This window comes from Catharus ustulatus, chromosome 14, assembly GCF_009819885.2.
Source record: "Catharus ustulatus isolate bCatUst1 chromosome 14, bCatUst1.pri.v2, whole genome shotgun sequence".
Taxonomy (NCBI): domain Eukaryota; kingdom Metazoa; phylum Chordata; class Aves; order Passeriformes; family Turdidae; genus Catharus; species Catharus ustulatus.
This window is the reverse complement of record NC_046234.1, coordinates 1,444,899-1,461,279: the sequence shown is the minus strand read 5'-3', so window position 1 is coordinate 1,461,279 and position 16,381 is coordinate 1,444,899. Positions and strand designations below refer to the sequence as shown.

At 46.6% G+C, this 16,381-nt stretch overlaps 1 protein-coding gene across 2 annotated transcripts in view; it reads right to left on the bottom strand.

Moving 5' to 3' along the window:
• CD99L2 (CD99 molecule like 2) overlaps window positions 1–5,848 on the bottom strand; it is a 33,553-nt gene extending 27,705 nt beyond the window's left edge. The window contains exon 1 of one of the 2 annotated variants that reach the window (XM_033072228.2): window positions 5,736–5,848. In XM_033072228.2, the coding sequence (XP_032928119.1) occupies window positions 5,736–5,793 (58 nt within the window). In that variant the 5' untranslated portion in view covers window positions 5,794–5,848. The remainder of the gene's footprint in view (window positions 1–5,735) is intronic. The other variant, XM_033072227.1, reaches the window with a different exon arrangement.
• Window positions 5,849–16,381: the final 10,533 nt, after the last annotated feature.

Genomic DNA, 16,381 nt, shown 5'->3' with positions numbered 1-16,381 from the left:
AACCTTATTTGCTGGAGACAACCCTGTACCAGCCTGCAGAGCCTTCCAACAGCAGAATGATGCTGTTCTCAGCATCCCTCCTCTCTGTCTGAGCCACCACCTCCAAAATCTTGCCAATGCCTCTGGTTTTGCTTGCTTTGTATTTTTTACATATGTACGTGGTGACTGCACTAGATCCCTACAGCAACCTGGCCATCTCTTTCTCTGAAGATGCTGTTCATTTGGTTGGCAGAGAGCTCACTCAGCATCAGCTTTCTGCCTGTGGCCCCAGCTTTCCTCCCACAATAAGTTTCTGTGTTTCCTAGACAAGGTTGAAAAGCAAAGGAAAAGGATTTTTGGAATGCCTGCAAGGCAGTTTTATAAATATGTATTAGCATTAACTTCACCCCCATCGTACCAGCAGGCTGAGCTCTTAGAAGATCAAACCAAAGCTGACGCTGAGCAGTTTCACTGAAATCCCTGTGAGTGCAGAAGCAGCACTCACCTCTCTTTGCTATGGCTACTGGGCTTGTATCAGGACTCTGTTTTTCTTCTCAAAAGCATTATTCCCTCCGCAGTCACATTCCCATGCTCACATCCTAAACCACAGCCAGTGACTCCAGCATCTGAATACCCAACTTTGAAGTTTCCCTCTCAAAGTCCTTTCATGTTCTACATTTTGATGTATCATGTTTATCTTCTCCCATTTTCCTCTATTTGAGTGCTTCCACTGATTGTGAATTGTATCAATCAGCTTACAAAGGAATTATTGCAAAGCTTTTCTCTTAGGTATCAGTGTTATGTAGTTTATTAAACATATGTTTTGTTATTAGAGTGGCTTCAGAAGAAATGTCTAATAAAACCCCAATTTTCCTTTAGTTAATTGTAAAGTTAATGCCTTAAACCTCCAGGAGATATTCTTCCAAGAAGAAAACAAATTTATGTTTAAAAAAAGTAGTTTTAAAATTTTATTTTAGTCAACTCAGGAAATCAATATACACTTCTGTTTTATGTGCTTTAAGGGCTGAAATTTTTGCAACAGATTTAAGAAAAAAATCACATTTTTGTAGAAGGGAAAAGAATCCCAAGAGTTAAACAGCCATTTCCAAGCACATTTATCACTAGGCTGGTAAAAGAAAAAGTTTCAAAATACAAGGAACCATGGAAATTAATTATTTCAACAGATATGTACATAAATATCCGAGTATGGCACATTTAATTAATGTGTATGTGTTCAAATATCAGAGATAATTTGTAAGAAAACAAATTTGGCTTCTCCTGCTTTGTCATATGCACTAAAGACATTATCGAAGTAAAAATTATTCTTTATTACTTTGACTTGCCACTGATACCTGGTAATTATAGCTCTAATAACACAATAATGTATTATAACAAAGATTTTTAGCAGCTTCATACAATGCTGCTATGTCCTTCAGTTTCAACAACTATGTCAAACTAAGCCTTTCTCTTCTACTCCAAATACAGTAATTTCACGATTGTAAGCCGCACCTGATTATAAGCCGCACGTTACAATACAGAGTGTGATAAAAGGTATCTATTCTATCACCATCTGTTGACGGTGGAGCAGTGATCCTTATCTCAACGGCAGATATTCTGCTAATGGGTCATCCATTGAAACCAGGTGGGGCATTGTTCTTTATCTTTTCACAACCCATCCTTCCTCCAGCGAGTCATTTTCTGCTAATGGCCATTGAGTCCCACTGTGTGACTGATAAAATTACTGCATCCCATTGGAAGTTGCTCCAGCCAGGGGGAAGAGCCCAACATTTCTTACCAAGATAAAAATAGAGGTTTTGGGACACTAAGGGAGCCCCTTTCTCCACTGGACTCCAGAGGAAAACCGCATTTCTCCACATCACCACTGGACCTCCGGAGGGAAACTGCACCTTGTACAGGAGTACTGCTCCAACTGAGCCACATCTGTCACTGCAGGAGGATGCAGCCACCATTTAATGGGACTGCCACCAACACCCTGCCTGACAGGGTGTCAGGTTGTACTCTGACTTTGTCAGGGTTTGGAGTTTGTTTCTTTGTAGTACTGTATTTCTATTTTAATTTCCCTAGTAAAGAACCGTTATTCCTAATTCCCATATCTTTGTCTGAGAGCCCCTTGATTTCAAAATTATAATAATTGGGAGGGAGGGGTTTACATTCTCCATTTCAAAGAGAAGCTCCTGCCTTTCTCAGCAGACACCTGTCCTCCAAACTAAAACAGCAATTTTTCTTCTTTGTCCATATATAAGCCACACCTGATTATAAGATGCACTTCAGGTTCAGACCAAAATTTTAGTCAAAATGGTGCGGCTTATAATAGTGAAATTACTGTAATTCCTCCCTGCATCTCTTCTGGAACATCCATGGTGAGTGACCTGAGCAAGTAACAGGGCATGGAGACACAGGGTCACCTGGTACTGGCACCCCCTTTTCTGCCAGCTGCATCCATGGTTTCCCAGTGCAAAGCAGAGTCCAGACACCTGAAAAAAACTGAAAAGAGATGGCTCCTGTCTGCTTCCTTCACGGAGATGTTGGGCACTGTCATGTGAAGCTGGTGTAGGGGAGCCACCTGCAGTGACTGCAGCCATCTGTTCAAGAGTTATATATAGCTAATAATACTGTCTAATATTGCTTTCATATTTAAGTAATTATTGTAATTGCTGGTGGGTGCTGGTAGTCACACCTGAGAGGAGAGGTGATCTGTGAGATGCTGCCTATGAAAACACAGGTGTCAATACAGTCAGTGCTGAGATGGCAATTTTTGAAGGACATGCCCAGCTGCTCCTATCATAGTTTGTAAAGTTTTTCTTTAGCCTCTTACAAAACATAAAGCACAAAAACTGCACATGCCTCTTCTGCCTGGGCTGCGAGAGAAAACCGTGCGCTCCCTCCAAAAAGCTCTCAGATGTCAAATTTGCCAGCTTTCTATGAAAACACATCAATACATTTCTGTACTGGCTTATGAGAAAGGACAGGAGAGGGGAAAATAACAAGAGTGGAACGTTTCTTGATTGACTCTTACTGTTTTCCACAAGCATGTGGTTAACCCTGGAAGACTCAGAAACATGAAACATAACTACATTTTTGAAAAGTCACGTATCTGTGAATTTAAACCACCATGTAACCTGAGGGCATAGGGAATGCTTGCCTCTGACTACAGCCAAGAGTCTTTGCAGAGTGTTTGGTTTTCTTCACCATCTCAAAATACTTTAATGCTTCTTCTGCCCCTCAATACACTGGGAATACACCGGAGTTTAGCAGCACTGGTAAATGGGCTGGTGCCCTGCAAGCAGTGCCTGTTTCCAGCACTGCAGCCACAGGCAGATGGGCTGTGGGCAGAGGCAGCTTGGAGGCACAGACAGATGTGGCATAGCTGTATCTGACAGCCCACTGATAGGGCACTGAAGCACAGCCATGAATGAAGGGAAATGCACTATAATTTGATCAAAGAGAAACCCAAACCCATTTCTTTCAATTAAAAAGTGAAGTTTGCTCCTGCTTTACGGGGCAGTCACAGACAAGACACACATCAGTCACTTGTCAGCAGTGGATCTGGACCGCAGTTGAAGGAATCACACTAAGTACTGATTTTGTTGTTTGTTATCCTTAGTTCTTGGTAATTTGTAAATCTCTGAGCTTCCAAGAGACTGGGTTGCCCATAGCCTGCCTTCAGCACTGCTGAAGCAACTGTTTCAGAACAAGAAGCCAAAAAAAAAACCCAATAAAAAAATCAGGGAACAGGAGCAATGAAGAAGTGTGATTTCTATTGCTGCTGTTCTGAAGAAATGGCACATAATGCCCTGCTTGGGAAACCCACTGCCCACCTGTTATTTTCCCATGGGTACAGGATGATGGCAGGGAGGTTGTGCTAGTATACCCAAAAGGCCTGTTCAGTGCTCAGCTGGGGAAGGGATCTCAAGGCTCTCTCAGGGTGCTGTAAAGCTGTTCCAATACTTCTGGGGAAGCGCAAGAGAAGAGCAGGCACCCACCCATGGGCTGGGAGAGCCACTGCCAGAACACACCGGGGAGGAACCAGAGGTGTGGAAAGGCTGTGCCACACACCAGCATCTCGGTTCGGTGTGTCCCATGTCAGCAAGGCTCTGCACGGGCGGGGAGGCAAGAGCCCGCTTCTCCTCACACAGTGTTTGCCATGGAGAGGCAATTTAATGCAGTTTGGAGAGTTTGATTACCTGAGAAGCCTCAGACTGGCAGGAATGATTTATGAATGTTTCAGTGAAAATTCATTTTGATACAAATACAGCCAAGGATATTTAAGAACTGGACTCTGCAGCCCAAGAGCTCCAAAATAAAACAGAACAGCATTTTTGTTTGCCCACATTGCAAACAACATAGAATGCAAATAGTTTTAGTACTGACTAATCAGATTTTTATTTTTTTAAATTTTAACCTAAAATCAGAATTTTATGCATGGTCTCAGCTCAGTCTGTCAAACTGATATCCATCAATTAAAAATGCAATCGCTAATGTGGTCAGCATAAGCAACTCTGTACCACACTGTTACCATTTCAGGTGCATAAACAGGCAAGTACCAAATACAAACAAACAAATTCCAGGCAGACTCACGGAAAATCTAATCTATTCCAACAGTAAAACCTGGTTGGGGTTCAGTTTGCTATCTGCTTTGTTGCTGATATCTTCTAACCAGTTTGCGCTTGCCGGGTTTCTCCTAGCTAATTTTGTTCAGAAAAACTTTCCTGAGGCCTTTTACATAACTGCCGTCTGTTTTCTCGGTATAACCTTTCTTTTCAATTCAAACACAGAGCTTTTTAAGAGTACAGTTGGGTTTTTTAAGGAGACAAAGAGTTGTGGTAAGCTTTGCATTGATCTTAATTTCTTCCTCCCCACCCTCCTAAACACAGGATTTTTTTTTTCCTTCCTAGCTGCTGCTCAGCTGGGACTGATTTTTGGGTTAGACTGTTCTGATCTGCAGAAATAATAGTGGGACAAAAAAAGAGCGAGAATACAACCAGCAGCCAGACAAATTTGGGTCACATAGAGAATCCGCTAATCCAACAGTTCAGCGAGCAGAGAGATAAACCCAAACTCCTTTCGCGGTGACTCCACGGCTACCGCTGTTTAGGATTAGCTGAGCCCCAGGCTGCTCCAGAGCTTTATACCTGCAGCATCGCACATCTTAAGCGCGGCTGTGACACTGTCACCCGAAGGCAAACGCTGCGCTCCGAGACGCGTCCGTCACCAGCACAGTCACCCAACGCAGGCTGGAGCCGCCATGGCTGCGGGCACCGGCCCCACCGCCAACGGGGGAGCAGGGCCAGGGTGAGGATCGGGAGAAGGAGGGGGAGAAGGGTCGTCTGTGGCCCGGCCCTGAAGCACAGGCTGGCACCCCGCCATCCGCTGCGGAGCCGGGGTGCTCTGCGCAGGGTGGGGCCCGAAGGGAGCAGCCCCCTCCTCCAGGCGATCCCCCGGGGATGCAAACCCCAGCTGCAGCCCCTCCTCGGGGTGCACCTCTCCGGCCCCGTGAGCCCTCCCGGGACAGACTCCGTGCAACCGGGGTAAATACCCAGCCCGAGAATCCCCCACGGCGAGGGAGCCGCAGCCGCTGCATCCCTCGGGGGGAGCATCCCGCGGGGTGACGCGGGCCGGCGGCGGGGGTCCGCGTTCATGGGCCGGGCCCGGCGCCGCGATCATGCGCACACCACACCGCGCCCCCCGGCCCCCTCTGCCCCCGGGCCGCCCCCTCCCGGCTCGGGCCGCCCTACCTGCGCCCAACAGCGCGGCGAAGACCAGCAGCAACCCCAGGAGGCGACGGCCGGCCATGGCGCGGCAGGGCTCCGTCTGGCGCGGGCTCGGCTCCCGTCTCCGCCGGGGCGGGACGCGGCCGTAGGGGCGGGCGCTCCGAGCCACCGCCCCCCGCCCTCCCCGCCGGGCCGCGCCCCCGCCCCGGCCGCACGCAGGGCGTGGGGTGTCTGCGGGGAGACCGCGCGGCCCCGGGGCTGGCCGAGCTTCGGTACCTACCGGCCTTTTCCTCTCGGCGAAAACGCGGTCCTGCCGTACAGCCGGGCGTGAGTGGGGCTGCCGGCATCAGTCCCACGCGTGCTCACCCGAGTGGGGAGATACGGGCGGCAAAAAGCCTTGGGGAGACGCACAGGGAACGGGGGAGGGGTTGGGACTGCCGCTGACGGCCCCCCTGCCCTCCGTCAGCCCCGGCAGCAGCCCTGGCGCTGGGGGAGCCCCCTGTGCCCGCGGGGAGCAGCCGGGGCCGGCCGCGCGTTCCGCCGGGAGGCCGCAGAGGTGCGGGCCCGGGTGCTCTGCCCTCCTCCAGGGAAAGTACAGACCTACAGGGGAAGGAGCTGCTGCAGTTTCACCCTTTAATGTCAGATATTTAACGTGGAGGTTGCAGAGCTATGGAATTGTTGGCTGGAAGCGACCTCTGGAGGTCTCCAGCCCAACGGCCCCATCGGAGCGGGACCTATGGACGGCGGTCTGAAAACCTCCAGGGCTGAAAGCTTCCCCTGCCTCCCTGGAGGTTACCGAAGGCCATGCTGTCTCACTGCCTTGCCAAGAAGATTCTCCTGGGTTCAGTCTGCCCCTCCCCCTGACACTTTAGCCATTACCCCCAGCTGTGTTGGCACTGTCCCGCTAATAACTGCCCTTGAGTAGCTGTAAAGTGCTGCTAGATTTGCCCTCAGCCATCTTCTCGCCAAAGTAAACAAGTTACCTCTTGTGCACCCGGTGCTGGACCCTCTATGGCTCTTTTGAACGGGGATAGGGGATTGTTAATAACAGGGTAAATATCTTCTTTGTGGTATTTATAGGTTGTTTTGCTACAGAAAAGGGAATGAGGATGCAGCCTATTTTTAGGAGGTATTTCTGAAGCTTTACTGGGGACTGGGAGCCTGAAGAAGTGTCTGGGTCATCGTAGTCCCGTGTCACCTCTCAGCAACTGCTACACACTGCTGTTAGTGGCTGCTCCAGCCAAGTGTCAGGACTGCCTTGGGTCCAGAAAGCCCTTTTTTGTCCTTGGTGGAAACATTACCTGAAAAGATAATAGGCAAACAGACCACGATGGGGGTTGGGGAAGAGAGATGGGGTCTTGTCCTGTGTAGAAGTGCCTGGGTTGAAGGATGAAGTGGGATAACAGGGAGAGGGATGCTGTGTTTCTGACTTTGGTCTGTGGCCGCAGAGCAAACTGCAGGTTTCACAGGTTGCCTTGTGGGGGCAAGTACTTTCAAACCCACACTGAGGGCGTTTCTGTGAGTTTGTGTAGTTGGGCACGCTCGTATTACCGCAGCTACAGACAGTTCTGTGCTGAGCAGTTCTCTGCCACTGCAGCAGCTAAGGGGAGTAACAGGGGTCCCAGATACAGAGAAGGGATGCTGGTGAAGTGCACTTCAGCTTCTACACTTGGCCGTCTGTACATCTACAATATTGCCTCTCTCCCTGTTAATACAAAGAGAAATTCAGGATTACAGCCCCGTCCGTGTCAAACTAAAGGAAACTAGCAGGACAGCATTTGTACCTTCCCAGTCTGGTTCCCAATAACCTCTCCGTGTGCTATTTGCATTTCAATGGCTTTCCAAGCCTCCGGTAATTGTTGGGGGAGGAGGCGGGTAAAAAGGCTATTATTATATTAGCGTTGGATCAGCTTTAGCAAGCCTGAAGGCATGAGAGAGCATCGTGCAGCTGATGCAACCCGTGACAGTATATTGTTTGCCGTTCTGTGTGAGCCTGGGGTGTGCGCCGATGCCTGGGAGTTGATTCATAATTACAAAGAGATGTATGAATGTAGCTTTGAATGGGCAGGATCGCAGCAGCAGTGCTGCGCTCCGAAGCTGGAGGGAAACAGGGCGGTACGAACCAGGAATTCATATTGGAATCATGCATCTGGCTAAAGCCCCTGGCATCCAAGGGTGCCATCCCTGTCTGGTCATGCCCAGCTGGAGCTGGGGCTGTGTGCGGCAGGCACAAGTTGTGTCTTTAAGGAGGCCGAGCCCAAGGCAGCTGGAAAGCCTGGGTCCTGGCCAGCAAGTGATTCAGCATCGCCTGACCTGTGCCCGGGAGCCGAGGCTATTCTTGGTTTGGGCTGTGTTTAAGGCAGCTGAGCTTAAATGCTTCCAAATTGCACCACAGAGGATGTGCTGTGAGGCTGGAGGCTCGAACATAGCGTGTTGTTTGGGGCTGCAGTGCCGGCTGCCCGTTGGATCGCTCCGAGCTCGACGAAGCTGAGAGCTTTCCATTTTCTTCTCTTGAGCTAGATTAAAGCTGTAGTCTTTAAATAGGGGAATAAACAGTCATCAAAGGAACTCTCAGTGGAAAAATATATTCGTTTTCCATTATATTTTAACAGGTGTCATGCTCAACTCTTCTTGCTCCCTGGGCTTAGCACACTTTTTTTTTTTTCTGAGCAAAAATACGGGAAGGTGAAATGCTGATTGGGAAAGGCAATACTGGATCACACAAAATTTTGAATCTTTTTCTTCCTAAATCTATTCAAATAATTTAGCAGGCTGAGAATATGTAATCCGTTAGATCTCAGAGCCTCTCACAGGCACTAAGCAATTACCCTCGGTAAGTGATGGACCCATAAAAAGCATCAATTCAGCTACTACTGAAGTGCTGCTGTTTGAAAAGTAGAACGAGCTGTTATGTCGCAATGCACAGCCTTTCCACACAATTATCTGGGATGGAAAATGAAAATACACAGTTTAAAGCGAGTAATTTCAGGGGCTTAACTACATTTCGACCTTAGTCCATCTTCTGCCTGAGGTATTGTTTTATGGCACTATTTTCAAATACACAATTTTTTTTTTTAACTAAAAAATGTGCTAATTTAGGGGGAGCTTTTAAATTCTTTAATGAAGCTAGAATGCATTTGGCCAAATTTTCTAGATGCCTTGTTTTCTAAAGTCTTGGTTAAAGTTAAGATCCAAGTGGTTCCTTTAACAAAATAAAAAAAAAATAAAAAAAACAAAAGGAAAAAAGAAAAAAAAGGCAAGCAGTAGTAGGAGGTGAGAGCTGCCCGCGGCTACAGGACTCCAGGATATTCCCGCACCTTTCAGTCACAGCTGCGTTATCGTGCAGAAGGAAGGAGTAGGTTTTCCTGAGCAAGAGGCTGGCGGGGTGCCACGCTGCCGGCTCTGGTCCTACGCCAGAGCTGACATCCAGCAGACTTTTCTCCTCCAGTGCCAGCAGCTGATCGGAAGGAAGCAGCTCGGGGGCTTCGGGACCCGGCTCGCCCGCCCTGCGGCGTTCTGTGCTGGATGCACGGAGTTGCGTGGTGGAAGTTACGGCGGAGTAGAGCTCCCTGTAAACAGCCTTACCTGCTCCTCACTGCCTGCCAAGTGCCGAGTACTACTCGGTATAACTCTCTTCCTGAAGAGCCTCCGGTCTGTTTCCTTGCAGAACCGATGCATGGGGAATATTTGTACAAGGTAATTTAAAGTCTCTCAGTTCTCTGCCAACACTAGCTGTCTAGACTACTGCTATAATCAAAGGTGAGAGGTAGGTTCCTAATTACGGTTAATCACACCCTAAAAGATCCTTTGTCTGTAACGGAGAGCGTGGGCACCTTACATAGGTGATTAAAATGGGTTTGACTGTTCCCCGCCGTGTGCTGAGTCTGCCGGGTGACTGTAAACGAATGCCTCACCTTGTGTAAATCAAATGCTTCGGCCGCACTCTTAGAGGAGAAATGTTAATAGTACTCAGATGGAAATTACTGGAGAGTGCATTTATTTTTGGCCGGTCCCCTGGGAGCACCTGCCAAGCATTTCCTCTCATTTCAAAACTGGTTGTTTCTGCTGAGAAACTCTGGTGGAGATTCAAGTCTGGGTCAAGGTGAACGCCTGGCTCTTCATCGACTGTCTGTGCCATTTGAAAGGGAAAGAGGAAAGGAAGCCGAGCAGCAGACTGGGTGTGAGGAGTGGTGTGCTCCTGCAGGAGCATGCAGGAATGAGAACAGGCTATGGTTTATGTACCGATGAAATGCACCTGCTGGTACCTACACATCCGTGTACAGTTTTAGAATAAAAATGTTGAAACATAAATTAAAGAGAGAAAATTAATTCTGGCCTCATTCACTGCAGGATGACAGCCAGTTTGTTAAACCAAGGGGTTTGTGCACCTGTTTGAAACTGAAATTAGCAGTACAAGCCATGATCCCTGTGTGAAAAGTTTCTGAGAGTCATTAAAGCTGTTGCATGGACAGGCTCAAGCATCAGTGATGGGGACTTCAGCATCAGGTGGGCCAGGCTCTCCCCTTCTGTGGGAGCATGACTGGACTTTGCACAGGGATGTGGCTCACAGGGTGCCAAATGGGAGTTGGCATGGCCAGGCTGCTCCTCTCCCACTTCCAGTACTGTGTGTCTGGGAGCAGTCTGGTCTGGAGCCAGACACTGCTGGCTTTTTTCAGAATAACTGTGATCTTTGATGGAAGGATGCTGGGGCTTTGGGGTCAATTCATATCTCTTGCAAATGCCTGAGGAACTCATATTTGTTCTGTTTGGTCTCTGGATTCCTGAAGAGCAGACAAACCTGGTATTTTCTGTGGTTTGTTGTTTTGTTGGGTTGTTGGTTTTCTTTTTTTCTTTTTTTTTTTTGTTTAAATTTCCACCAGGGACAGAAAATGCTGGCTGAGAATCTGAGGCCTGAACCCCCCCCCCCAAAAAAAAACATGTCTCAAGAAGCAGTGTAACTGCTTTGGCCAAGGTTTTTGTTTTTTCTTAGCCTACTCTAGAAGTCTGCAGAGTCCAAAAGGGGCTACAGAGTGTAAGGTGACGTTCAGTGCATCAATTAACAGCTGTAAAAAAGCTTTTCTGGCTTTCCCAGCAGTTAATAACCTCATTGCACAGAACTTAGTTTTTCAGAAAGACCTTATGTGATTTTTGGCTGACTGAGGTGAGGACTGGTAAGGAATGTTTATAGTTACATTACAAATGGGGAGAATTTTTTTTATGGCGAAAACCCCAAAACCCTCAGACAAACAAGCTTGCTTTCACCAGTGTCTTTTTTGCCTGTTGCTGAGAGTATGCAGTATTACCTGAGGTAATAAAACAATGCATAAAGCAGCCTTATTTGGACTGAGAACTGTGGAAATTAGAGTGCAGAACAGGTAGTGTCAGGGCACTTGAGGTGTCTGTGTGGGATTTTTCCTTCAGACTGGACAGGGGTGATTTGTGTGCTTGGGTTGGTATAAATGCAAAGAGCAGGTACAACTCAGGGCTGACACTGCTTGGGAGGAAAGTATGTGTTGCCAAATTCTGGATGCTGGCTCTTGCAGAAGAGAGTCTGTCTTCTTGGTTCCTAAACCTAAGGGAGACTATCGTAGCTAAATTTTACATGTCCTTTGGGAAGGCTTTTGAGGCCAAAACAACTAAAAACTGCAGACTCTTTTATCTAAATATAGTCCTAGGACAGTACCATAGTCTCAATCTAATATGCATTCTCCCTTGGACAATGTTATCCCTCTTTTGTAAATAAGGGTTTGTTTGTATAATAGAAGTTATGTACAGAAAAGGAAACTAATATAATAATAATAATATAACTTATTCTTAAGTTGGTTTGTTTGGGTTTTCTTTAACTGCACTGCAACATTTTATAATTTTTGTAATTTTATATCAAATATTGTTACGGGTTCAAAGTCCTGTTGAAAAGCGCTCATATGTCAGGTTTTTCTCTGCGAATCTTCTGTAAATGAGAGGGAGTTAAGAACCCCAAGTGCTGGAGAGGGGTAATTCTTTCCAGAATGCACAGATGTTCCCTTTCTGGGACCATTCCTCACTACAGGCTGGTGATCTGTACTATGTTAGCTGGATAGATATGAATTTGATGTTTTTAATTTAGTATTATGGGGACAATTTTCTTTTTATCCAGCTGTGGGGACAAATATTAGGTGCTGTTACATGTGACTTAAAACCAGGAAAAATAGCTAAAATTCATGCCATTTTCTCACGGCTTCTGTTGTGCTTGGGCTGGTCTCCACCATATGGAGTCTGTGACCTGACCCCTGCTCTTGACCCTCATGGTGACACGAGTGGAAGGGGTTACTCAACCTACTCTTGAATGAGGTTATCTGCTGACAAACCCAGTTGTTTCTACTGCTGATGTCACAGAGTATGTCTGCTGTGGGCAGCCACAACAGAACCGGGCCAGCCGGGAAGCCCATGGTGTAAATGTAGAGAGATGGGAATGATGGAGTTGCCTCGAAACAAAGAACTTTTAATGTAAAAATAACAAATGTAGAGACTACGTGGTACAAAGGAAAACTTCCAAAGACCCTGAAACCTGGAAAGCAGAGGTATATAGATGGGATGGAGGGTACAGGATCCAATCAATAATGAGGATAAGGAACAGAACCATGTATGTATCTGGCCACTAGCCAACCACATATCAGAACCAAGAACAACACCCTATTTGTAACAAATTAGTTAACATTAGTTCCCATGAGACAAGTCTTCTTTCTATTCTCTCATGATGTCAAGGATGTCCCTCCTCCTAGCTAGATGCCTCCCAGGATTTGAAGCTAAAACACTCTGCATCTGCAGGTGAAGCCACCTCTCCACCTCAATTTCCACAATAGAGAGGTTCTGAAAGTGCAGCAAAACTCCAAGGCTAGCAGAAAGCAGTGCTGGTGGGTGTTTAACTGTTGACTTAATGAACAGAGGAAAAATCCGATGCTGTTTTGACATATGCCTGAAGTAATGCTATCTCATACTTGTGCACTTTTGAATTTTGTTCCTGTCTTCATTTTAATTATTTTTCCTCTTACTATTTCTATGTCATAATGCTTTCCTTCTACCCTTCCCTGTGCCCCTCCCCCCCATGATTTAGGGGAAATTAGCAGCCTTGTAGCACCCAGTCCTGGTCTTCCTCCAAGCAGGATGTGTGCAGATCAGCTGAGATGCAAAAAGCCAGCGCTCTGCAGCAGAGTGGGCTGGCACATCAGGCAGCCCTCTAGCTGCTGGGAGGTGATTGCAAAGTATAAATAAAACCTGCCCATAGTGGAGAACTCCTCACCAGCACAAGCCTTGGCAGAAAGCACATGAGTGCACGGATGTATTCCTGTCTAACACAATTCCACTGAAGTTTTGTCCTCTGCTTGTCAGTCTGGGTGCTTTGCGCAGGTGTAGAAGGGAATGGTGCTAAACGTCTGACAATCAAAACAGACTCTTATTGCTGGATCATAATATTACAATCAGCTTTCATGCCCAGACAGAATTCCCACTGGTGTCAAAGGTTTTATTTCTACTGAGAAATTGGTAAGTGTGTGGATTTTGGAATATTATCAACATTAAAACAACAGTCTGGACTGTGTTTTCCCTGCTGTTGTCATGTGAAATATTTAGGGGTGACTATAAGTGTAAGTTTCTGGTACTATTTAATTTTGTTCATTTGATGGCAGAATAGCTGTCTGCTCCATTAATTAATTTCTCCTGCTGTGCTTGGGTCTTTCACACAACACTGGGGGAAAAAAGGTCTTAAAGAGTGAGACAATGTAAAACAAACCCACAAAAGTTTTTAGAAGGGGAGAGGCAAGAGGTTTGGAAAGCTGGATTTATTATTTAAAAATGGTTTTCCCATAGAACACAAGTATGTGTGTCACTGCAGAGTCAGCAGGCAGAGAAGCTGAATGGCAGGAGTTTGCCTGACCTGGAAGCTGGAAACCCATTATGAAATTCTGTGATAATTCACTATAAACAAGTTCATAAGTGATGCGGAAGCTGTTTCTCTCCCATTCAAAGCTGCCACACCTTTTTACCACTGGGTTGAGATTTGTGCTGTCTCCTGCAGCTCCACTCTGGGCTCCTTGAGCTCGATTAATTTCTGCTGTGGTCGGGCTGTGAGCTGTTCCTCACAGATGAATAGCACTGATGATAATTAAGTTTTCATTCCTGCACCTTGAGCCAACTGCAGAAGTGTAAATATTGTTACTGCTGTTTTACAGGTGAGGGGAAGACATGTGGGGAGGAATGTGATTAGTCTGGAGGGCTCAGCCCCCTGCTCTCGCTGTGAACTGAGCAGCTTGCACGGAGGGGGAGACCAGAAAGAGGCTGGAGAAAAAGACCCCTGTGTTATTGCTGCTTTGTGAGAGGCTGAGGGCCCCAAAAATCATAGAGGGATTTCAGCTGGAAGGTACCTTTTAAAGGTCATCTAGTTCAGCCCAAACATCAGGTTGTTCAGAGCATGTTCCCAGGGATGGCACATTTATGACCTCTCTGGGCAACCTGTGCCAGTGTTTCACAAAAAAAACCCTTTTTCTTGCATCTAGTTAAAGTCAACTCTTAGTTAAAACCATTACCCCTTGTCCTATCACAACAGCCCCTGGTAAAATGTTTGTGTCCATCTTTCTCATAGCCCCTTTAGGTATTGGAAGGTGTTTTAAGGTTTCACTTCCCTCTGGTCCTGTTTCAGCAGGTCCATGTCCTTCATATGCTGAGGACCCCAAGAGCTGGACAGAGTGCTTCAGGTGCTGCTTTCTTGGCTCTGTGCAGAACACCACCAGCTTTGATTTGTGTGTCTTTAAGCTGTTGCATGTCTAGTGTCATGGGCAGTGCACCAGAGCCCAGGCAGGTAGGGCCTGTCATGATGCCCTTTCCAGCTGTTAGAGCCAATACTCATCACAATTCTTTCATTCTCAGCCTCTCTCCATGGCCTGGTAGTGCTTGGCCCCTTGCTGCTGGTTGCATGAAGACTATAAAATGGTCTGTGTGTCTATCATGTTGGTGTGTGTTGTGACTCCTAGGAAAAGCTCAGTGCTTTGAGCCTACTGTCTTCCAGATGCAATGTCTACCCTCCCAGCAGAGCCAGTGCCTTCCCTGGTGGGAGTGTTTGCTACATCAAAGCCCAGTTTGTGCTGTGAGCGGATGGTTTCTCTGGTATATTTACACTTGTAAAGGAAGATTCCCCCCCCTCCACCCCCCCACCCCTTGTAAATATCACAGCACTTCTGTTGTTTCTGTGCTGGCCCATCTGTGCACCATTTTCACTTGTACTGACTCATGTTCACAGAGTAGTAAGAACTGTCTATAAGTGTTTTAATTTCTTAGTTAAAGTGAGGCCGTTTTACTTTCCTGATTAGCTTGGAGGCAGATGTGTGCTGGGGCTTCTTAATGACATCTCTGGACCCTATCACATTGGTAAAAGTTGTAATGAAGTAATTTTCACTTTTCTGTTCGGATTTTTCAAGACTTCCTGTGTTTCTAGGGTTTGTTCTCTGCAGCTAGATGTGCTTTCTGCCTGTTTTCTGCATGGCCAGAAATCACTGGGTGTGCACCTCTTCTGAAAGTGGGTAGAACATCTTCAGCCTGTCATAAGGTTTCAACTTCAGATATTCCTGAAGAAGGAAACTTTAGGTTGTTCATGCAGATTGCATTCAGCCCCCTTGCCTTGTGTTGTGCCCTTTATCATGAGTGATCACGTTCTCATTTTCTCTGCTTCTGTCTCACTGTAGAATAGACCTCTGTAGAGACACCTCTGGTTGTTTTCAGAGTAGAAGCTATTTACTGAACTGCTTTTGAACATTTTGACTGGTCTTTGCTGCTTCATGTACACCCAGGGTTATCTACAGGTCGGACCTTGCTCTGTGGTCAGACTCATCACAGGCTCTTTCAGTAGCTGCTTCTCCTGTGTTCACTGAGATGTAGTATCTGTGTCCTGCATAGCTTGACCTGCTTCCAGCTCTCTTCTGGCCTGGTACCTCAGAGAACCTGCAACCAAAGGGCACATTTGCAGTGAAAGCTCTACCAGGCCCTGTAGCTGCAGAAGTGTCCTTGGTATCTACTGGATTCTGTGTGTGTCCCCTCACTGGTGTGTCTGGTACAGTAGGACACCAAGCTTGCTCAGCACTGAGGGTAGTCAGAGTTAAATCTGTGTGTATGTGTGTAAATACCTGTACATGTTTACATATATTTAAGTCTGAGGCTGAAAACAGCCAAATTGTGATCCTTCTTAGGGATGTGTTTCATATACTGGCAGTCAAGTCTGTCAGTATTTCAAGGTGCTGCTTTTAGAAGCATGGAGTTGTGAGAACATTTCAGTAAATTACAAAAAGACCCTTTTAACAGGGGCAAAAGAGAGTCTTTTTCCTTAAATATATTATTGGGAGAGACACAAGCCGTTTCAGCCAAAATGAAAGCGTTTAGCCTGAGGCTGAATCCAGCTGGAGAAATTATCAGCCTAAACAATTAATTACAGATGAAGTTATGAGCAACCAAAACTGGAGTTTAGACAACTGTCACATGTAATTACAGCAGCACTTTAAACTCTGGAACACTGGCACCTGTGTCGGTGCAGGTTCTTGGGTGACTCTCTCAGGAAGGGACTTGCAGAGCTGTGATAAACTCTGCCTTGCTTTTTTGAGGGAATGGAAGCAAACATTTCACATCAGAAATAATCTGCTGCTGAAAGA